Source organism: Hippopotamus amphibius, chromosome 12, assembly GCF_030028045.1.
Source record: "Hippopotamus amphibius kiboko isolate mHipAmp2 chromosome 12, mHipAmp2.hap2, whole genome shotgun sequence".
NCBI lineage: Eukaryota > Metazoa > Chordata > Mammalia > Artiodactyla > Hippopotamidae > Hippopotamus > Hippopotamus amphibius.
In genome coordinates, this window is record NC_080197.1 from 41,719,138 (window position 1) to 41,743,450 (window position 24,313).

At 36.4% G+C, this 24,313-nt stretch overlaps 1 protein-coding gene across 15 annotated transcripts in view; it reads left to right on the forward strand.

Annotated features, from left to right (window-relative positions):
• The window catches only part of TASP1 (taspase 1), a 230,584-nt gene that overhangs the window by 40,300 nt on the left and 165,971 nt on the right, over positions 1–24,313 (forward strand). For all 15 annotated transcript variants that reach the window (XR_009048367.1, XR_009048368.1, XM_057701502.1 and 12 more), the window contains exons 6-7: positions 4,398–4,482; positions 17,909–17,988. Coding sequence is in view for 13 of the 15 variants with exons in the window: in XM_057701502.1 (XP_057557485.1) it covers positions 4,398–4,482; positions 17,909–17,988 (165 nt within the window). In the remaining 2 variants the exon portion in view is untranslated. The remainder of the gene's footprint in view (positions 1–4,397; positions 4,483–17,908; positions 17,989–24,313) is intronic.

Here is a 24,313-nt window from a genome sequence, read left to right on the forward strand (position 1 = left end):
TCTAGATATTAAGTTTTTTGATGGCTATTGTAAATATACATTTTAAAATATCAATATCCAATTATTTTTGTATTTAGAAATACAGTTGAGTTTTGTGTATTGGGCTTGTACTCAGTGACTTTGATAATTTCACTTATTAATTCAAGCAATTTGAAAAATAGATTCTCTTGTAATTCCTGTATAACACAGTCACATCATCTTTGAGTAATGGCAGTTTTGCTTTTTTCCTTTCCAATATGTAAATTTTTTTTTTTTTTTTTTGCATTTTATGCTGGCTCTGACATTCCTTGCGGTATTGAATATAAATGGTGATAGTGTACATCCTTGCTTTATTCCCATACTGTGTGCTGCTAGCTGTCGGATTTTCATAAATGCTCTTTATCAGATTGAGGATGTTTCCTTCTAGTCTTAGTTTGCTGGTAGTTTTTATTTTAAATGGATATTGAATATCATTAAGTGCTTTTCTGCATCTTTGGCTTTTCTTTTTTATTTTATTAGATACAATGAATTTTATGGTTGATTTTTGAGTATTAAACCAACCTTTCATTCCTGGCATAAGGTCTTCTTGATTGTAATTTTTTATCTTTTCATATGCGGCTGGATTTGATGTACTATCATGTAAGATTTTGACATCTATGTTTATTTAATAGATTTCTCTTTAATTTTACTTTCTTAAAATATTGTTTTTAGATTTTGGAATCATGTTACGGCTGGCCTCATAAAATGAGTTGCAATTTTTACCCCCTCTATTCTTTGAAAGAGTGTGTGTATGATTGGAATGATTTTTTAAAATTGTTGGTGAGAATTCATTAGTTATTTTGAACTACTGGAGTTTCTTTGTGGGAAGTTTTAAATAAATGGGATTCAGTTTCCTTACCTATAAGATTATCTATGTTTTTTCTTATGTGTGTTTTTCAAGGAATTTGTCTTTTTCATACAAGTTGTTAAATTCATTTGCCTAAAGACTTAATTGACTTCCAGTTTAATGTCACTGTGGTCAGAGAACATATTCTGAATGATTCTAACCCCTTGAAACTTTTTGAGACTTGCTTTATGGCTCAGCTTATGGCATATTTTGATGAATGTTCCATGTGAACTTCAAAACAAGAGTATTCTGCAGTTGCTGGATGTGTATTCTCTATATGTCAACTAGGTCAGTTTACTTGTTCATTCGTTCCAATCTTCTATGTTTTCTGATTTTTATAATAGGTAAGAATGGCATTTCAATTAGTTTTAATTTTTTTTATTATCGAAATTTTATTGGTATTTAATGAAATTTCATATTTTTAAAGGCCATTAGCATTTCTCTGTGAACTGTTTATACTTCTTGAGTGGCTTGCCTTTTAGCTCTGTTTATAATATGCTTTATCATATGGGAACTTAAAGTTTTATTTGTCAAACTTATTACCTTCCCTGTTGTGGCTTTTGTATTTTGCATTTCTTAAAGTTTATCTCACTCATAATGTAAGTACAGTCACTTAAATTTTCTTCAAATACGTGTGTAATTTATTTTTCATTGGCTTCTTGAACGCATTGTTTGTTGATCAATTTTTGAATTGATTAACAAATTGTTCCTATGTAATTTATTGAATAACAACAGTAACTCTAATAAGTACCATTTATTGGGTGAGTATTACATACCACACATTGTTCTCCAGTAGTTCATGTATCATTTAGTTCTCACGATAACCTTCTGAGGTCAGTACTTTTATCCTCATTTTATAAGTGAGGAAAGTGAGACACAGGAGAGATTAAGTAATTTGTTCAAGGTTACTCTATCAGCCTGGGTCCAGCTAGGAGACAGAAACCACACAGCAGTTTAAACAGAAGAAGCTTAAGGTAAAGGGCAGAGGGAGAATACCCAGGTAAGGATAAACTTGGAAGGGAGGTCAGACGACACTGAAGTAGGTGTGGCTGCAGCCTGCTGTTAGGCAGAAAAGTTGCTAGGTTACCCAGGCCACTGTCACTGTGAGAGCAGAAACAATCTTGTGGGCCTCAGGCTGGTAGGTGGGCACACAGAGGTTAGGAAGCCATGGGAATTAAACCTCTGTTCACAGGATGAGGATTGGGCTTTTGGCTCCTTAGACAGCTGGCCCCACAGGATACTTTGCTGTGTGTGGGGCTGAGGAGAAGGTGTGGGGATCAGTGACTTGAGCTGGGCATGGACCTCGTCTTTCTGTGGCTGTCAGCTATGTTGCTGTGGCCTGAATCAGGAGTTGGGGAAGACATGTGGCGGCCAAATGCTGAAGAAAGCTGCAACCCACAGGCACTTATTAGCACTGGAGAGAAACTGGTGCTCTCCAGGAGCCTGGCTGGCAAGCCACCCTTTCCTCCTGCACCGTGTCTCCAGTGCCCTCTACTGACAAAGCTGACCCGTGTGCCAGCTGGCAAAGGAAACATAGTTAAAAGGCCCATATCCATTTTCACTCATCAGGCAACCAAGGGTGACTATATAGCTGAAGAGCAATACATCGCTAGCTGGTACAGTTATAAAAGTCTGACTCCCATCGCTCTGTGTTCTTTCCACCTCTCATAGATAGTCCATCCTTTTCCTCCTCATTTGAAATACTGTCTGTATCATGTATTAAGTAGCCACATTCACACGTGTCTGTGTCTCAATTTTAACTTTATTCTGTTCCATTGATATAGTTGTCTATTTTGTACCCAAACCACACTCAATTAGAATAGCTTTTTAAAAAAATAAATTTATTTACTTATTTATTTATTTATTATTTATTGGCTGTGTTGTGTCTTCATTGCTGCAAGCAGGCTTTTTCTACTTGCGGTGAGTGGGGGCTACTCTTAGTTGCAGTGTGCAGGCTTCTCATTGAGCTGGCTTCTCATTGCAGAGCATTGGCTCTAGGTTCGTGAGCTTCAGTAGTTGTGGCACGTGGGCTCAATAGTTGTGGATCACGGGCTCTTGAGTACAGACTCAGTAGTTGTGGCTCACAGGCTCTAGAGCACAGACTCAGTAGTTGTGGCACACAGGCTTAGTTGCTCTGCAATAGAATAGCTTTTTTTTTTTAATTTATTTTTTATTTTTTTAGAATAGCTTTTAATAAGAAATGATATCTTGTAAAGTGAATACCTTTATTTATTTATTTATTTATTTATTTATTACAAAGTTTTCCTGATGAATTTAAGAGTCAGCTTGTCATGCATCATAGAAATCCTTTTGAAGCTTTGATGGAGAATTTATAGCTTTGAATTTATAAGTTAACTTGGTAATTATTAATGTCTTTACAATATTGAATCATCATATACAGAAATAAATTTGTTTTGAGAGCTAGTACAGAGATCTGAGCTTTTCCTTCCTTTGATAGTTCATACTTTTTGAGGGGGGTGCAGAGAAGTTTTTGGTATTTAACTAAATATCTAATTTTGTTTTAAGTCAATCTGGTGACCTTAATTTGAGGTTTTTTAGTCTCTTTGTATCCCACTTCTTTTTTGTTTGTTTGTTTGTTTTGTTTTTGGTATTAACAGTGTCCTGAAAGGCATCCATAGGTTAGTGCTTGAGGACATGGCCTCTGGCATTAGCTGCCTCTGTTAAAATCTCAGCATGTGATACTGGGCAGGTAGCTTAACCTTCTGTGCAAATGTTTCCTCAGTAATCAGGGTTTATAACTGTACTTATGTGATAGAGTTGAAGGATCAGTTAAATCATCTGATACATTTATGGGCTGGCATTGGGCCTGGTGCATACTGGACCCTAAGTTACTGTCACTGTCTTCTGTCATCACTATTGTCATATTTGTCATTGTCACCCTTGCACTTGTTTTCACACTAATACCTACTGTCCTATTTTTTTCCTCCAGGAGAAGCACCTTTTTTCTCACTGCTCACATTTTGTTTTCCCTCCTGAAAACAATCTGAACCATATTTTAGTCTCAATCTTGTACATACTTGGTCTCTTCTTCCCAGCCTTACCTCATTTGTAGGACTTTCTCTTTATTCTTTCTTTCAGGTGAACTTTAAAACTTTTGGCCATTAATTTTTCTCCCCAAGGTAAATTTGAAGCTGTGTGTAATTATGTTTATTCTTTAGAGGAAATTCTTGGTTTTGATAATAGATGCTAAATTTTCAGTTTATTTTTAAAATTGTATTCTGAAATCTCTTAAAAAGGAACTTAATTTAAATTTGTATTATTTCACATTCAGTCTTTGCTGCTATAGCATGTGACAAAATGAGAATGTGTCTTATATTTGTTCTTATATCTGTAGCTATTCATATAGTTGTCAATTTGATCCTTATTGTTCATGATAATTATTGGTTTTTATTAGTATATTTAAAGAAAGTTTTCCATGATATTTAAATGTTGTCTTATTGAAACAGCCACAAAATTGAATGGGAAACTTGAAGACTTTCTGACCTCATTTTCTGCCAATTTTATTTTATAGGAATCAAGAACCCAGTCTCAGTTGCGAACAGACTCTTGTGTGAAGGGCAGAAGGGCAAGCTCTCAGCCGGCCGAATTCCTCCCTGGTAACTGCTTTGTTCTTCGACTTTCCCTGGGTCTTTGGTCTTTGGTGCATGCAGTGTTTGAAGGCTGTTTTTATCCACAGAAGGCTGATGCTGTTGGTTGCACACCAGCAGTAGCTTGCCCTTGAGAGGAAGACAAGCTTTGTTCTGTGATCTTGAAACATTTTGAATACTTGATAGAGCTCCCGGATGGAATAGAATATTATGGATTAAAGCAGAAAAGAGATCAGAGTTGATTTTAGGTTTTGTAGTTGATTATAGAGATGCTTTTGTTGTTAATAAGTTCTCAACTGGGGTCTTTTTATTATAAAACTTTAAAAGTATCTTACATGTATGAGACCAGAGTCTAAACTCATTTTTAACTTTGAGAAGTTCTTAGAGTAAAAGTACTTCTTTTTTCTCTTCTGGAGAAACATATTGTGACACTAAAATTAGTAAGATTACATCTTTTCTCCAGCATTAACATATAATTTTCATTAAAAAAACTTTGAACTTTTCAAATATTTATGAAAGTGGAGAGAACATTGTAAAGAGCCCTCATGAACCTACCATCTAGCTCCAATAATTAACAGTATTTTTGCCCTTCATCTATCTCATGCACCTCTTTCCTATAGTATTTTATTTTTATTTTTTATTTTAAGAACTTTTATTGAGATACAGTTAACAGACAAAAAACAGCATACATTTAGAGTGTACAATTTGGTATCCCAATCTCCCATTTCATTCCCCCCCAACCCTCCCTGCTTTCCCCACTTGGTGTCCATATGTTTGTTCTCTACATCTGTGTCTCTATTTCTGCCTTGCATTTCCTCTTTCATAGTTGTTAGCATTTGCCTTATGTATTGAGGTGCTCCTACATTGGGTGCATATATATTTATAATTGTTATCGCCTCTTCTTGGATGGATCCTTGATCTTTATGTAATGTCCTTTCTTGTCTCTTGTAACATTTTTTATTTTAAAGTCTATTTTATCCGATATGAGTATTGCTACTCCAGCTTTCTTTTGATTTCCATTTGTATGGAATATCTTTTTCCATCCCCTCACTTTCCGTCTGTATGTGTCCCTAGGTCTGAAGTGGGTCTCTTGGAGACAGCATATATATGGGTCTTGTTTTTGTATCCATTCAGCCAGTCTGCGTCTTTTGGTTGGGGCATTTAGTCCATTTACATTCAAGGTCATTATCGATATGTATGTTCCCATTACCATTTTCTTAACTGTTTTGTTTTTGTTTTTGTAGGTCCTTTTCTTCTCTTATGTTTCCCGCTTAGAGAAGTTCCTTTAGCATTTGTTGTAGGGCTGGTTTGGTGGTGCTGAATTCTCTTAGCTGTTGCTTGTCTGTAAAGCTTTTGATTTCTCCTTCGAATGTGAATGAGATCCTTGCTGGGTAGAGTATTCTTGGTTGTAGGTTCTTCCCTTTCATCACTTTAAATATATCGTGCCACTCCCTTCTGGCTTGCAGAGTTTCTGCTGAGAAATCAGCTGTTAACCTGATGGGAGTTCCCTTGTATGTTATTTGTTGTTTTTCCCTTGCTTCTTTTAATAACATTTCTCTGTCTTTAATTTTTGTCCATTTGACTGTGTCTTGGCATGTTTCTCCTTGGGTTTCTCCTGCTTGGGACTCTCAGCGCTTCCTGGACTTGGGTAGCTATTTCCTTTCCCATGTTAGGGAAGTTTTCAACTATAATCTCTTCCAATATTTTCTCGGGTCCTTTCTCTCTCTCTTCTCCTTCTGGGACCCCTATAATGCAAATGTTGGTGCGTTTGACATTGTCCCAGAGGTCTCTTAGGCTGTCTTCAGTTCTTTTCATTCTTTTTTCTTTATTCTTTTCCACATCAGTGATTATCACCATTCTGTCTTCCCGGTCACTTATTCACCCTTCTGCCTCAGTTAATCTGCTATTGGTTCCTTCTAGTGTATTTTTCATTTCCATTATTGTGTTGCATATCTCTGTTTGTTTGCTCTTTAATTCTTCTAGGTCTTTGGTAAACTTTTCGATCTTTGCATCCAGTCTTTTTTCAAAGTCCTGGATCATCTTCACCATCATTATTCTGAATTCTTTTTCTGGAAGGGTGCGTATCTCCTCTTCATTTAGTTATTTTTCTGGGGTTTTATCCTGTCCCTTCATCTGGTACGGCGTCCTCTGCTTTTTCATTTTCTCTGTCTTTCTGTGGCTGTGGTTTTCAGTTCCACAAGATGAAATACTGCTGATACTGCTTGATACTGCTGTATACCCTCTTGTGGAGGAAACTATCTAGGAGGCTTGAGCATGCTTCCTGATGGGAGGGACTGATGGTGGGTAGGGCTGGGTGGGCAGAGCTCAGTAAGACTTTAATCTGCTTGTCTGCCAATGGGTGGGGCTGTGTTCCCACCCTGTTGGATGTTTGGCCTGAGGCTACCTAGCACTGGAGCCCACAGGCTCTTTGGTGGGGCTAATGGTGGACTCTGGGAGGGCTCACGCCAATGAGCACTTACCAGCACCCTCACCGCCAGTGCCCCCATCTCCTCAGTGAGCTACAGCTGCCCTCCACCTCTACAGGCAACCCTCCAACACCAGCAGGCAGGTCTGGTTCAGTCTCCTATGGGGTCACTGCTCCTTCCCCCGGGTCCTGGTGAGCACACTTTTTTGTGTGCCCTCCAAGACTGGTGTCTCTGTTTCCCCGAGTCCTGTGGAGGTCCTGCAGTCAAATCCCGCTGGCTTTCAAAGTCTGATTCTCTGGGGATTCCTCCTCCCATTGCTGGACTCCCAGGTTGTGATGTGGAGCTCAGAACCCCCACTTTAGTGGGTGGACTTCTACAGTATAACTGTTCTCCAGTTTGTGAGTCACCCACCCAGCGTTTATGAGATTTGATTTTAACGTGATTGCGCCTCTCCTGCCATCTCATTGCTGCTTCTCCTTTGTCTCTGGGTGTGGAGTGTCTTTTTTGGTGAGTTCCAGTGTCTTTCTGTCAATGATTGTTTAGCAGTTAGTTGTAATTCCAGTGCTCTTGCAAGAGAGAGTGAGCGCACGTCCTCCTCCTCTGCCATCTTGATCCTCTTTATAGTATTTTAAAGCAAATCCTCACCATTGTATTTCACCCTTAAATAGTTTTGTAAATTTCTCTGTTTGCAAAATGTAATCACCATCCTGTTAACATGTCTAATAATATTAACAAATATGCCTCAATATTGTTTTGTAGCTCAGTACTATATGTGTGCAGTATGCCTGACTGTTAATGTTACATTAATATCCTGTGTTGAAAGTTGTGACAGTGGTACCATAGGAATAATCTAGTTTTGAAACCTTTTTGAAGCCTTTTACCCGAATATATTCAATGTATCCCTGTTTCCCACCAGCCAGGTTAAGAAAATAAAACATTACTAAGAGATTTGAAGCTGCCTGGACTGGACCCTTTCTAATGGCATCCTTATCTTTCCCACTGTCCCATGCCCTTAACCTGGCCCCATCTCTGGCGCTGCCCCTAGGTAAAAATTGTCCCCAATTTTAGCTTTTCTCATTCTCATATATTCCTTTATAGTATTAAACATACAGTGCAGGCATACCGCATTATACTGGGCTTCACAGATACTGCATTTTTTACAAATTGAAGGTTTGTGGCAGTCGTACTTTGAGCACGCCTATTGGTACCATTTTTCCAGCAGCATTTGCTCACTTCATGTCTCTGTGTCACATTTTGGTAATTCCCACAATATTTCAAACTTTTTCATTATTATTATAGTTGTTATGGTGCTCTGTAATTGGTGATCTTTAATGTTATTTACTACTGTGACTTGCTGAAGGCTCAGATAACAATTAGCATTTTTTAGCAATAAACTATTTTTTAATTAAGGTATGTATGGTGTTATTTTAAGCATAGTGCTCTTGCACACTTAATAGAATATAGTATAGTATAAACGTAATTTTTATATGAACTTGGAGACCAGAAAATTTGTGCGACTTGCTTTATTGCAGTATTCACTTTATTATGGTGGTCTGGAACTGAACTTGCAATATCTCTGAGGTATGCTGGCACTCTGATTTTCTAAGTCTACATAAACATGTACATAGATGTACAGAGAAGTTCTGGAAAGAAGGTTACGAGACTCACCATAATTACCTCTAGGAAGGAGGAAGGAGGGAACAAGGTGAGGCAATTGTCAAAGGGGATATGTTCAATCTTATTATATCTTAACAAAGATCAAATATATGTGAAAAAGTGATGGCCATCTCTGTATTAAAAGTATATCATAAAGTGATCCTACAGTTGTCTGGAAGTAGTGGTTTAATTTTCTCACGTACATAGTTCTTCAGCTTTATTTTTTGTTTTCAAAATTGCTTTGACCATTTTAGGCATTTTGCATTTTTATATGAGTTTTAGAATTGGCCTGTCAATTTCTGTGAATAACCTGCTGGAATTTTGATTAGGTTGTAACTTATCCATTTTTAAGGTCTTCTTTAACCTCTCTGAACAGTGTTTTATAATCTTCAGTGTACAGGTTTTTCACAGCTTTTATCAAACTTATACTTATTTCTTCTTATCGTTGTGATAAATTGCATATTTAAAAAAGTTAAATACCAGTTCTTCCTTGCCAGTATAGAAATATGATTAATTTTATTATATTGCTATTCTAGCTTAGGAATTTGCTAAATTCATTTGTTCTCATACAGTTTTTACAGACTCCATAAGATTTCCTATATAGATAGTTCTGTCTTCTGGGACTAAAGATAGTTTTACTTCTTCCTTTCTAATGTGGACTCCTTTAGTTAATTTCTTTTTCTATATTACACTGGCTAGCACCTCCTATGCAATGTGAAATAGAAGTGTCAGAGTGGACATCCTTGCCTTATTTGTAACCTTAGGGAGGAAGCATTTGTTCTTTTACCATTAGATATGATGGCTGCTATAGGTTTACCATAGATGCTTTTTATCATGTTGAGAAAGTTCCCTTCTTTTCCTAGTGTGTTGAGAGTTTTTAATAGGCATGGTATTGTACTTTTTCAAATGCTTTTCTGCATCTATTGCGATGATCTTATAATTTTTCTCATTTAATAATATAGTGATTGGTTGATTTTTGACTCAAAGCAACAGTTGCATTCCTGGGATAAACTCCACTTGGTTATAATGTATTATCCTTTGTATATGTTATGAGATTCAATTTGCTAACATTTTGTAAAGAATTTTTGTATCTATGTTTATGAGAGAAATCGATCTGTAGTTTGGTTTGGGTCTTTGGTTTGGGTTCATTTTGCTTCTTGAATATGTAGAATATATATTTCATCAAATTTGGAAAAATTTTGGCTATTTAAAAAAATATTTATTTATTTATTTGGCTATGTTGGGTCTTAGTTGCAGCACGCGGGATTTTCGTTGCCATGCTTGGGGTCTTCATGTCTTTGTTGCAGTGTGCGGGCTTCTCTCTAGTTGTGCTGCTTGGGCTCTAGAGCATGTGGGCTCAGTAGTTGCAGTGTACGGGCTTGTTATTGCCCCATTGGGCATGTGGGATCTTAGTTCCCCTACCAGGGATTGAACCTGTGTGTCCTGCATTGGAAGGTGGATTCTTAACCACTTGGACCACCAGGGAAGTCTCTGGCTAATATTTCTTCAGATATTTTTTCCAATCCCTCCTTCTCTTCTATCTTCCAGGATTCCAATTACAGGTATATTTGCCCTCTTGTGGTGGTCCTACAGATCACTGATAATTTGTTTACTTTTTCCATTCATTTTTCTCTTTGTTCCATTTTGAATAATTTTCATTGCTGTTTTCAAGTTCACTAATTATTTTTTGGCAATATCTAATCACTTGTTAATCCCATCCAGTTTATTTTTCATTTCTGATGTAGTTTTTACTCTAGAAGTTCAATTTGCATCTTTAAAAAGTCTTCCATGTATCTACTTAACATGTATAATATTTCCTGTAGCTTCTTAAGCATATGAATACAATTATAGTAACTGTTTTAATATCTTTGTTTACTAATTCTGTCATCTTTGTCATTTCTGGGTTGTTTTCAGCTGAATGATTTTTCTCATTATAGGTTACATTTTCCTGCTTCTTTGCATGTTTGGTAATTTTTTATTGGATTCCAGACATTGTGAGTTTTGCCTTACTTGGTGTTGGATATTTTTGTATTTTAATTTTAGGATGTGGTTAATCTATTTAGGGACAGTTTCATCCTTTTAGGTCTTGCTTTATCCTTTGTTACATGCAACTAGAGAAGCATTTAGCCTTGAGCTAATTTTACTTTGCTGTTGGGCAAAACCCTTCTGAGCACTATAACGGATGCAACTAGAATGAGATTTTTTTCTTTGACTGGTGGGAACAGGAGCTGTTCCCTGACACTGTGTGAACTTGGGGATTGTTTTTTCTGAAACTTTCATGTTATTCTTTCCCAGGCTTTGGATGATTTCCTCTTATACATACACTGATCTGTACTCAGCTGACGACTAGAGGCGGGACTCTGCAGATTTCCTGAGTCCTTTGTCTGCACAGCTCTCTCCTCTCTGGTTCTCTGCCCTGTGAACTCTGGCCACCTGGGCTTCTCTGGATGCCCAGCTCTCTGTCTTCAACTCAGAGAGACTGCAGGGCTCTGCTTGAGTTCCTGTTCCTCTGCTGTGGCTGGAAAACTCTCCAGGCAGTAAGCTAGGGCAATCAGAAGGTTTACCTTGTTTGTGTCCTTTCTCTCAAGGATCACTGTCCTGTGCTACCTACTGTCTAATGTCTGAAAACTGTTGTTTTCTGTATTTTGTCTGTTTTTTTCTCCCCTGTTGGTTCAGGGAAGAGTGTAAATGTATTCTCTGTTACTCCATGTTGTCCAGAAGCATGAATCTCTCACATACCTGCAAGTTCACTGTAAACCTGCAGTAGTTTAAGAAAAAACCCAAATTCCCTGAGTGTGCTAAGTAAATAAAACTAAATTTATCATGTTTTTACTTTAAGCTTATTTACACACAACCATAATAAATCTAGTTATCTAATTTCTATAATGATAATAGCTAAAATTTGTTGCATTTGTACACTATGAGAAACATTGTTTTCTGTGGTTTGTGTGCATTATTTCATAAAATCATAAAATGATTTATGAGGCTAACATACATTTTGCACTATTATTAAAGATTTGTGGAGTCAGTCCTTATCACATTAGAAGCAGCAGATTAGAACTCATAACAGGGGAGTAGAATCCTTTTATAATAATAAGAACTAACTGTTTGCACCCATTTAGTTATTCATTAACTTACCCATTCCTTCATTCAACAAATATTTATTGTTTACTTTCTGTATGCCAGGCATAGAGGTAGGAAAGCTATCAAAAGCAGATGGAGGACTTAGAAACCATGGTCTTCTGGTGTCATCTGTTGAAGAGGCAGTTGACTCTGTTGGGGAGCAAGGCATTGGGTGTTTTCTAAGAAGTATTTAAATAAAAAGTTCATCTGTCTGTTTATCTCATTGAGGAAAACAGGGAGTGTATCTGTTTTAGCTGTATCTAAAGTTGTTAGAATCTTATAAACTCTTATTGCTTTGTTAGAAAAACCCTCAGCAGAATTTTAGGCGGAATGGTGTTTCTATTAGCTGACAATTTTTTTATATTTGAATTTTCTGATTAGTGCCAGTATGATAGGATGATTATTTAAGTATTGGTTTTTAGTCAGGCTAGTAGAGTATTTGATATCTTCATACATTTGGTGGGACTACTATCATAAACTGTCGTATTTTCCCAAGTTTCTTTTATTTGTAAAAGTATATTTTTACTCTTTCCTCCTCCATTATGATAGGGTACAACTTTGATAGGCATTACCATCTAGAAGAGGAGTTGTCAAACTATGGCCTGTGGGCCAAATCTGGACTTCTGCCTGTTTTTGTAAATAAAGTTTTATTAGGACACAGCCACACCCATTTATGCACATATTGTCTGAGGCTGCTTAGGCTCTGCAGAGGCCAAATTGAGTTGTTGCAGTAGAGACATCTGGTTACAAAGCCCACACTGTTTACTATCTGGCCCTCTATACAAAGAAAAAAAAAATTGCTGACTCCTAAGCTAATGTGTTATAGAATAAGTTATAATTTTTGGAAATTATGTTTCTTTTGATAAAAAAAGGGAAAGCTAGAAAAGCATTGTTTTTTTATGTTTGATATGAATGAAACCTAAAGTGCCCATTTTTCAAGATGCAAATTTAATTTTTTGTCCGTTTATTTAAAAGTATTATTTAATCTCTTGTATTTCATAAATTTATTCAAATTTTAGTACTTTTGTTGTATGAATGTGAGAAAATTTAAAAACCTATAGATTAAAAGAAACATAAGAGACCCATCAACTAATCAGAAGGTATGGATGGATTAGTTGGGTTCCCCTTCAAACAAAATAGTTTAAAAGGCAAAATAATAATAGCAAAAATTTTATGAGACAGGGAAATGCGAACATCGATTGAATAAACTATTTTGATTCTAAGAATTTATTGTTAATTCTTTTAGGTGTCAATTGGTTATGTTGTGGTTAAGTTTTTTAAAAAAGTCATTTTTTGAGATGCATGTTAAAATATTTATATTTGAAGTTACATGATATCTGAGGTTTGCTTCAAAATAATCTGGGTGGGGGTATAAATGAATGAGATTAGCAATGTAGCAATAACTGATGAGAAAGGGTGATGATCCATTGGGTTCAGCACGCTATTCTCTGTAATGTATATGCTTGAAAATTTTTGTATTAAAATTTTTAAGAAGAGTTAAATCCTTATTATTTAACTTGATCATTATGTGGTATTTCCATAAACAACAGGTTCTCCTTTATTTGCACTTTATGTGTTTGTAAGCTTTAAATAATCAGTAACCACCAAATGGGTGGTCTTTCTTCAATTCTGTGTATTTATGATAAAGAAGTAGTAGGTAAAATAGATAGAAATCCATTTTTAAGTCCAAAGAAGCAGCTATCATTTTCTCCTATATCTTTCTCATCCAGCATAATGCATTTTAAGCAGTTTTGAGAGCTTTCTGAATCACTAAATTACACATTTTTCAACTGACTGTATAGTGTCATGGTTTTTGAAAATGGTTCCCATCCATAAAATTGTAATCGACCTCACTGTGTTTCCGGGTGTTTGGCTATGTTGGCACTTCAGTAGCTCAATTTGTTGAAGGTTTTAATCATCCCACTCAGTGCTGGTCTCAGTAGAATATTGTTTTTATTTCTTAACATTTTAGACTTGCTTTAGTGTAAATTAAGGAGAGCATAATACAAGGAAAGTGCTGTCCTGTAGAGAATTTTGACTTCCTAGTTTATTGTTGAATACCTTGCCAATGTTTATCTAATGCTTAGTGTGCTCCAGCCACTGTCCTAAATGCTTAGAATATATGGATATCACTGAAAAATAGAGATCCATGCTGTTGTGAAGCTTACAGTTTATTTGAGGGAGGCAGATATAAATAACAGAGATAATATCATGTTATAAAATATATAGAATGTGAGAAGGTGGAAAAAGAAAAATGTAAAAAGGACAGAATGAGAGGGATTGAGAGTACTGGGTACAGGAGTGCAGTGTGTTGGGGACAGTTTTAAAAAGGCCCCATCAAGGAGGTATATTTATTTATTTATTTATTTATATTTATTTTTGGCTGAATGGGGTCTTCGTTGCTGCGCACGGGCTTTCTCTAGTTGTGGAGAGCAGGGGCTGCTCTACATTGTGGTGCGGGATTTCTCATTGCTGTGGCCTCTCTTGTTGTGGAGCATGGGTTTTAGGTGGGTGGGCTTCAGTAGCTGTGGCATGTGGGCTCAGTAGCTGTGGCTCGCAGGCTCTAGAGCACAGACTCAGTAGTTGTGGTGCATGGGCTTAGTTGCTCCTTGGTATGTGGGACCTTCCCGGACCAGGGATTGAACCCGTGTCTCCTGCATTGACAGGCGGATTCTTTTTTTGTGGAGCAGCATGTTTCATTGAATCATACGGGTCATTAAGACAGATTAAAAAAAAAACACTCTGCCAATGAAACTGTGATACAGTACCTTCTTAATTACAATTTTTCATTTTATACTTATGGCAAGAGTCCTTTTAGATTTATTTAGATATAGACTTTTTTTTTTTTGCTATTTAGAATTTTTTTTAAGCTCTTTATTGGAATATAATTGCTTTACACTGTTGTTCCAGTTTTTGCTGTACAGCAAAGTGAATCAGCTGTATTTATACATATATCCCCATATCTCCTCCCTCCCATGACTCCTTCCCACCTTCCCTGTCTGAGCCCTCTAAGTCATCACCCATCATCAAGTTGATCTCCCTATATTATGCAGCAGCTTCCCACTAGCTATCTATTTTACATTTGGTAGTGTATATATGTCTGTGCTACTCTCTCACTTTGTCCTAGCTTCCCCTTCACCCCCCACCCTGTGTCCTCAAGTCTGTGCTGTACATCTTCATCTTTATTCTTGCACTGTCACTGGGTTCATTAGTACCATTTTTTCAGATTCCGCATATACGAGTTAGCATACAGTATTTGTTTTGCTCCTTCTGGCTTACTTCGCTCTGTATGACAGTCTCTAGGTCCATCTGCCTCACTACAAATAACTCAGTTTCATTCCTTTTTATGACTGAGTAATATTCCATTGTATATATGTGCCACATCTTCTTTATCCATTCGTCTGTTGATGGGCATTTAGGTTGCTTCCATGTCCTGGCTATTGTAAATAGTGCTGCAATGAACATTATGGTACATGTTTCTTTTTGGATTATGATTTTCTCAGGGTATATGCCCAGTAGTGGGATTGCTGGGTCACATGGTAATTCTATTTTTAGTTTTTTAAGGAACCTCCATACCGTTTTCCATAGTGGCTGTACCAATTTACATTCCCTCCAACAGTGCAGAAGGATTCCCTTTTCTCCGCACCCTCTCTAGCATTTATTGTTTCTAGATGTTTTGATGATGGCCATTCTGACCGGTGTGAGGTAATACCTCATTGTAGCTTTGACTTGCATTTCTCTAATGATTAGTGATGTTGAGCATCTTTTCATGTGTTTGTTAGCCATCTGCATGTCTTCTTTGGAGATGTCTATTTAGGTCTTGGCAGGTGGATTCTTAACCACTGTGCCACCAGGGAAGCCCCAAGGAGGTATATTTAAACAGATGAGGAAATTTGCCATTTGGGAAATGAGGCAGATCCCAACAGGGAATGGTCAGGCTGAAGGCCCTGAAGCAGGAGCACCCTTGGATGTTTGTGGTTTTACAGGAGGCTGGAGTAGAGTAAGCAAGGGGGCAAGAGGAAGAAGAGATGAGGAGGGGAGGGAGTGGAGGGGACCAGATCACTTGGGAGCTGGGAGATTCTGGTGAAGGCTCCAGCTGTCACGCTTGTGTCCTCACGAGGGGTTTCGCAGGATGTTGAGAAGAGGAATGTCATTACCTGACTTGTGTTTTACAAGGATATCAGTGGCTAGTGTGTTGAGATTAGACCGGGTCAGGGGACAGAGCAAGGCAAGCATGGAAGTGATGAGGCCATTGCAATGACAAGGTAACGGATGATGGCAGCTCAGACCAAGATGGTGGCGGTGGAGGTGGTGAGAAGTGGTCAGATTCTGGATGTGTTAACAAGGTGAACTCTATGGATTTTCTAATGAATTGAGGTGAAACTTCTGTGAAACCTTTTTCCTTGGGGAATCAGAAGAGTATTTGAGAAAAATTTAGTGTTCTGGGAAGAGATTTTTCATTTTTGCCAGTGTAGTTTTTAGTGAAAGCTCATGTAGCTTTATAGCATTTTAAAATGATTTCAAAAGCAGTTATATACCATTTTGTGTGATGCTGAACTATTGGACAAGTAATTTTTGGCAGTTATTCAGAATTCTTATCCATATGATGGCATCCAAATATTCACCTTCCTGTGGATATTGTAAAATGCCTAACGTATTTAAAACTTTGCATAGCAGACAACGGCAAACTAACTTTATTTAGAATCAAACCTGTGAATGATTAAGAAATGAAAAATAAAACTAAACCTATTTCATAAAATACTTTTGATTCCAGATACTGGAATTGAACCCGAAATGATGCATGGGTTTGCTGAGAATACTAGATTCAGCTCCAAACTTCTGTCCTGATCATTTAGTTGACTACTTAAGCATCTGTTTTATGTGTTCACATGAAGAGAGGTTATTTCTTACATCAAAGTCTTTTTTCTAGCAGAAGGAAGTGCTACAAATGCCATCAGGACAGCTCAACTTGCACCTAAGTTCCTACTTCAGTTATTCTTCCATTTTCCTTTATGTGAGAACTTTTCTTCGCAGTTTCTTCGCAGTGGTCTTCATTTGATACAGGAAGAGGAGGAGCTTTTCTATTTTTGGAATCCTTTAGAATATTTTTTTAAATGGAAGTTTGAAGAGGAAAATTGTTTATTCTTGTTGGCTCCCCCCACCCTCTTTTAATGCTCCCTCCATTCCCACCTTTGTTTATATTGGAAAATAGTTATTGGGCTTATCCATTTAGTTTCTCATTGGAACCATTTAGATATGTTTCTAAGTATCTACTTAGACTTTCTTCTAATCTGTCATTGATCTGCTTATTAACAATCAGATCTAAAGACTTCAATATGTATTACTTTTTGAGTTTTTAGTGTTGGAATGATTAGAGGAACAGAAACAAAAATTAGGAAGCAGGAAACTAATGAGTGGGCACTAGTTCAAGGAATCCATCACTAGCTGGCTGAGAGCTTTAAGAAGTTGGCTGTGGAAGGAGGTGGAGTGACTGTTATGGTAGCTGCTTGCTATAGCTGTGTTAGGGAATGGGGTGGTTAATTATCTTGCATGCTATTTGAAATCTTTGAAAGGTAGTCTTTTACAGTTAGCTAACAGTATCCTTTTATTCACTTTGTTATGTTAAAACTTGCAGTTTGGGGCTTACAAGAATTACTTTTGGGACATACCACACTGCTTTATTTACCACAGTAAACATGATTCTGAGAGCCATATATATATTTTTATTGCATTGAGGCTTAGAAATGTAAGTACATATCATTGTGTTTGGGCATCACTGGATGTACCCCATTCACTTTGGGTAGATCCAGGTATTATAAACTAGGCAAGAATATCAAATCTGAAGACATTCACATAAGCATTTGCTCTTAATCTGATTGAATAGATCTTGTACATAAACTGAGAACCACATTGATCCAAGATAAATCTTAATACTTTCCACTGGGAAATCAACTATTTTTACTTCTTATGTAAACTTCTTATGTACAACTTCCTTTGCTTACATTTTGCCAAATTTTACTTGTTAGTTATTGCAAATGATATTGTACCATTTCCACTTGTAAAATTTCTAACTTGGGGAAAAATTAAAAGAAGTTTTTTTGGTGTATAGCCATTTTGAGGTATTGCAAAATTTTTTCAGTTGCCTTACTATATTACTTACATTACTTTATTGAATATGTAGGAGAAGATGACACTGTGAATTTTTAAAAGAATAATTTTTCTGTTGTTAGCTTTTTAGTTGGAGAAGGAGCCTACAGATGGGCAGTAGATCACGGAATACCCTCTTGCCCTCCTAACATCATGACCACAAGTGAGTAAAAACTTTTCAAAATTAGCATGTATGCCTGGAAGTGTTACATTGCTTTTGATCCATATAGTACCTGTATTTAAGGAAGAAAGCTTGTATGTTGAAATGTTTTAGTTAAAAGATAAATAGAAAGATATTTGATTTTAAGCCACCTTTATATTCCTGAGGTGCCCCCACTCCTGCTTTCTCATGCTTTTGTAGAAGTATTGTTAAAGGACCCCTTTTAGGCTACCTAAAATAATTACTGACAATAAAACCACAATACCACCCACTCGGAGAGAGAGAAGAAAACCTAGGTCAGCATTTACCTATCCTTGAGCCGAGGAAGGCCTATCTAGGTACCGAGTGTATGAGAAGGAAAAACAAAAGTGTGACTGCAGAAGAGTTAAGAATGAAAAAGCAGTTATCCTGACTGTGACAGTGGGATACATATCCTTAATCTATGAAGAGTTTTGCCAAATTAAAAGTCACACAGACACGTGTAATACCCCAATAGAAAAAGGTCAAAAGTCATAAATAGATAATCTAACATAACTAAGTAGGGACATTCAAATTAAGATGAGTACATGTTACATCTGTTCCCGCTTACTTGGTGAAAGAGTTAGAAAACATTATATTACTGCTGGTAAGTGTGTGGTAAAATGAACATAATATGTTGTAGGTACAAATGTAGATTGGCAGAAATTTTGGAGGACAGCTAAGCAGTATAGATCAAAAACCTTAAACCCATTCTGCTTCTCAGAACTTGTCTTTAGAGATGTAGACAGAGATTTACGTAGAAGAGTGCTCAGTGAACATTATTAAGAATGTAAAAAAAATTCTATTATGTATAAAATAAGCTACAAGGGTATATTATACAACACAGGGAATATAGCCAATATTTTATAGTAACTATAAATGAAGTATAACCTTTAAAAATTGTGAAATCACTATATTGTATACCTGTAACTTATATAATATTGTACATTAACTACTTCAATAAAAAAGGGAAAATAGAAAAACATAAAAAAGAGATTATTAAAAAATTTGAAAACTTATGTCCAACACAAAGGAATGTGAGTAAATAAACTATCACATATTCTTATAATGAAATGTTATGAAGTAACTAGAAATTGTTATAAAGACTGACAATGGTTAAATCTAAAAATGACTTTAAAAAGTAAAAAATGAGGTTATAAATATGTATATATGTGTGTTTTAGATGTCTGTCTTGAAAAAGAAATCATGGCTACATATTTATGCATAAAACAAAGAAACAGTAAAAACATACTACTTGTTTTTTAAATTTTTTATTTTTATCAAGTAATCTATGAATACAATTTAAATAATCAAATGAAAAAGCTAGGAATCATTAGCTCCAAGGAAAACCAAGTTGTATAAAAAAGAAATGATTATCATAGCGAGTGTCTAATAAGACCCAGCTCTTAGTAATGTTATATCAAAATGAATGGATGTTGTAAAGTCGAGAGGCTGGAAGGAGGAGATGTGTGTGCACAGGGAGGCAGGGAATACGAGAGCTCTGAATTCTCACACTCCCCGTCTGCCTTAAACTCTCCCCAGTGGAACTTATTGTAGTGCTCTTGTATCAGGCAAACAAATCAGCTCATCTGCCAGTTCTGTTTTGTTTTTCCTTGGAGACAGGCCACCTGGCAACCTGGGGTCTAGAGAGGGCGCTCAGTAGGCCTGCTGTGCAGCTGTCATCTGAACTTCACCTCCCCATCACTTTGAAATTCCCTTTTCCTCTTTCCAGTATCAAATTATCTGTTTCCTGAATGTCATTTTTTTTTTCTTTCTTGTTTTACTTCCTCATTTGGTATATGTAAGATGGGAAATCACTTTCACTTAGGGTTCTGAAGAAATTGTCTGTCTTCTAATTTACAGTCTTGCTTTTATGCAATCTGCTGGCATTTTGATTCTCAGTTCTTTGTGGTGTATTTTTCCTCTTTGAAAAGAAGTTCTTAATTCCATGTTTTTATTACCACAGTGGTATCTTGGGATGGGTCTTTTTTTTATTTTTTTATTTTTTTTAAGCTCTTTATTGGAATGTAATTGCTTTGCACTCTTGTACCAGCTTTTGAGGTACACCAAAGTGAATCAGCTGTACTTATACATATATCCCCATATCCCCTCCCTCCCGCGACTCCCTTCCACCCTCCCTATCCTGGCCCTCTAAGGCATCACCCGGGATGGGTCTTTTTTTACTTATTATGCTGGTACTCTTTTGGACTCTCCATCTGGAAATCCATGTGCTTTGGGGAAGTTAAAAAAAAATTGTGTAATAATTTAGTCTCCTACCACTTCTCTGTTACATTTTTCTAATTTCTTTAAATTAGATGTCGGATCATGTGCTCTAATCCCATGTATCCTTTTCAAAAGTTACTTTTTCTCCTTTTAAAAATCTCTATCTTTTATCCAACTTTCTAGGAAGTTTCTTCAATTTTATCTTCCAAATCTTCTAATGCATTTATAATTTTGATTTTCATATTTTTAATTTCTAGAGATTCATCTATGATTAATACTTTTAAAACATGGTGTCTTGTTCTAGTTTCATGAACTCAGTATTTTTACTCACTCCCTTAGGGTATTATGGTTTAAAACTTGTTCTTATCTGCTGCCTCTGTCTTACTTTGTATTTATTTGTTTCAGACCCTAATACATGTTAGCTAATTTCCTCAACTATCTACTGACCCTCTGCAGTTTTCATATTCATGAGTGAGGTACCTAAAGGCCTCTTGGCAGCTTTGTGTGTGATGGCAGGTCTGTTTGACCTCGAGAGGGGAGGTAGTGATCATTTCTCTACACATTTTTCTTTTGGATTAGACAGAGAAATCTTCCCAGCTCTGGCAGCTCAGCCAGTATTCTGGTACAGAACAAGGGAAGGGGCTGGAGGTGTCACGTTGCCTTTATCAGACTTGTATGTCCAACTCTATTTTAGGTAGAGCCTGTACCTGCTCCCAGATGTGCTTGGTGTCTGCTAATTTGGGGCCCATCTGGTTCAGCCTCTCCACGTTTTCTGCAAGCACACATAGGGGGGTTTGGGCATCTGTATATTCCCTATTGACATTTTCTGCCCATTCTGTTTTTAGTCCCAACCTGGCTTTCAGAGACACCAGGTGTTTTCTACTTTGAGCTCTCTTGATGTTTCTTTGGCAGGAATTAGCTTTGGCCAAGATTAAGTTTGCTTTGTGATGTCTTGGCTTGTGGGCATTGGGGTTTATCTTCCTCTGCTCAGTTAGTTTGTCCACTTGCTTTCTATTTTCTAAAATTGTGTTGTTATCTCCCTTCTCATTATAATCACCCCTTGTGTTAGTCAGTCTTCCCCCACTTAAGTTTCTTTTTGGTAAATTTTTGGTGGGGCATGGAGATGAATTCATGCCTTCAGTCTGCCAATTTTACTTCAGAACACTGATATAAAAATGTGTTATAAAATAGTACTGAATTTTTTGCAGGATGGCAAAATTGTTTTTAAATATATATTAGTATTTTATACTTGTAATAAGAAAAACATAATGTGCCATAGATTTTTTTTATGACTTGCATAACCAATCGACAAGAAATGCTCTCTAAATAAAGTATTTGAAAGTTAAGTGAGATATATGTGTGTGTGTGTGTATATATATATATATATATATATATATATTCCCCCCCCCCCCAAAAAAAAAGAATGGTTCTGGCCTATGGGGAATTTAAAAGGAGAAATTATAACTATTATTTAGATTAAAAAAAATTTAAATACCATCCTATATTCAGCCATTTGTTTAATAGTATGTTGGTGCTGGTTAATGATAATATTTTATACTTGATTACCTTTTGGGGGGCATAATTTGTAGGTTTTTATTCCCCTTCAGCTTTTAGAATGTCTTTCTAAGGTTTGTCCTAAATTTATTACACATTTTCACTTGTACTTGCATGTTGCATTCCTGTAGGTAGATTTGAATTTCTTTTTGGCTTCTTTTCCTTCAGCCTGAAACACTAAAGATTTTTCTGGTAATGTGGTAGATGTGCTGGTAAAAAATTTTCTCAGCTTTCATTATCTGAAAAAAAATCCTTATTTTGCTTTTACTTTGAAAAGACATTGGATTAGTCACATTATTCACAGCGTTGTTGGATATAGACTTCTAGGTTGGCAGGTATTTTCCTTTTAGCACTTGTTTTTCTTTTTCTTATTGTAAAATATTCATAACATAAAACTTACCACTTTAACAATTTTTAAGTGTATAATTCAGTGGTACTAAATACATTCACAGTGCTGATTAACCTTTGCCACTATCCATTTCTATTTCCCTCAACCCAGACAGAAGCTCTGTACCTGTTAAACAGTGATTACCCATCCCCCTCTTGCCTGCCCCATGTAACCTCTATTCTGCTTTCTTTGTCTATGGATTTGCCTATTCTAGGTGCCTCCTCTAAGTGGAATCACATAATCTTTGTCCTTTTGTGTCTGGATTATTTCACTTAGCATATTTTCAGGGTTCATCTGTGCTGTAGCATGTATCAGAATTTCCTTCTTATAGATGAATGATATTCCATTGTATCCTTTTAGTGTTTTTAAAGAAGTTATTCCATTTTCTTCTGGATTCCATTGTTTCTGCTAGGAAGTTAGGCATGATTATTATTGCTTCCCTGTGTGTAATGTGTCTTCTTTTTTCTCTGACTGCTTTTAAGAATTGTTCTTCATATTTGTTTTCCTCTAGTTGTGGTTTCTTTTGGGCTAGTTTTGTTGTGCCTGCTGAATCTGTGGGTTCAGTTTTAATCAAATTAGGAAAACTCTTGGACTCTCTGCTTCATGCTCTCCCTCATCTGTTTCTAGGACTTCAGTTTCACTTATATTAAAACATTTGATACTGTCATGTGTTATTGAGGCTCTGATTTTTTTCGGTCTTTGTTCTCTGTGCTTTCTGTATTAGTCAGGATTCTCGATAGAAAGAACGAATAAGATATAGATCTAGCTATCTAGCTGTTATCTGTCTATCTAAGGAGATATTATAAAGAATTGGCTCATGCAGTTATTGAGGCTGACACGTCCCAAGATCTGCAGGGTCATTCTGCAAGCTGGAGACCAGGGGAGCCAATGGGATAGTTTCAATACAAGTCCAAAGGCCTGAAAACTGGGAGGGTCAATTATATAGTTCCAGTTTGAAGGCTGGCAGGCTTGAGGCCCAGAAAGAGCTAATGTTTCAGTTCAATTCTGAAGGCAGGAAAAAGTTATGTTCTAGTTCAAAGGCAGTCAGGCAAGAGGAATTCTCTCTTACTCAGGGGAGAGTCTGCCTTTCTGTTCTATTAAGGCCTTGAGCTGATTGGATGAGGTCCACTTACGTAGGGAATGTAATCTGCATTACTCCATCTGTCAGTTTAAATGTAAATCTCATCCTCATCAAACATATCCTCACAGACACACTTGGAATAATGTTTGACCAATATCTGGGCACTCTCTGGCCCAATCAAGTTGACAAATAAAATTAACTGTTATATTTCTATTTGTGTGATTTTTGTTGAATTGTCTTCAAGTTTACTGATCTTTCCTCTTGCAGTGTCTAATTTGATATTAATCTTATGTTGTGATTTAAAAAAACATACAATATTATATTTTCAGTTTTAAAGTTTCCATTATAAAAAAAAAAGCCTTCATCTTTGTCTTGAAATTACCCATATCTTCACCCATTATATCCATTGTTGACATATTTTTCATTGTTATTTTGAAATCTTTGACTGCTAATTCTAAAATCTATATAATCTGTGGGTCAGTTTCTATTGATAGGCTTTTTTTTTCTTGACCTTGGTCACATTTTCCTGTTTAGTTGCATGTCTCAAATGTTTTTTGTTTTTTAAAACTACAACTTGAGCATTGTGGATGATACACTTTAAAGACTATGATTTGTTATCTTCCTTTGAATGATGCTGAGTTTGCTCTAGCATGTAATTAAATTATTTGCAGATCACCTTGATATTGTCACAGCCTGGTTTTAGGCTTTGTTAAAGGGAGTCTATTTCACTTTTGTTCTTAATCCTGTTAGTTCTAGCTTGTGGTCTTTATTCCTGAGATATGGCCTTTTTGGGGTTTCAGTACTAAAACATCTGTTCACTTTTCTGCCATTATTTTCCTCAGTTGACTGTATGGAATCTTACATTCTGTATGAGAAGTTAAGGACTCATTCAGGTTTTGAGGGGATTTTTACACATATTTTGGGCTTCCTTTTCTGTGGATTTCTCCTTTCCAGGATTTCTCCCTCACTTTCCAGTGGCTGCAATAGCCCCAGACTCCTTCATCTCAGGCCAATAAGACAGTAGTTTTCTACCTGAGCTCTATTTCCTGTGCATCTCACAGAGT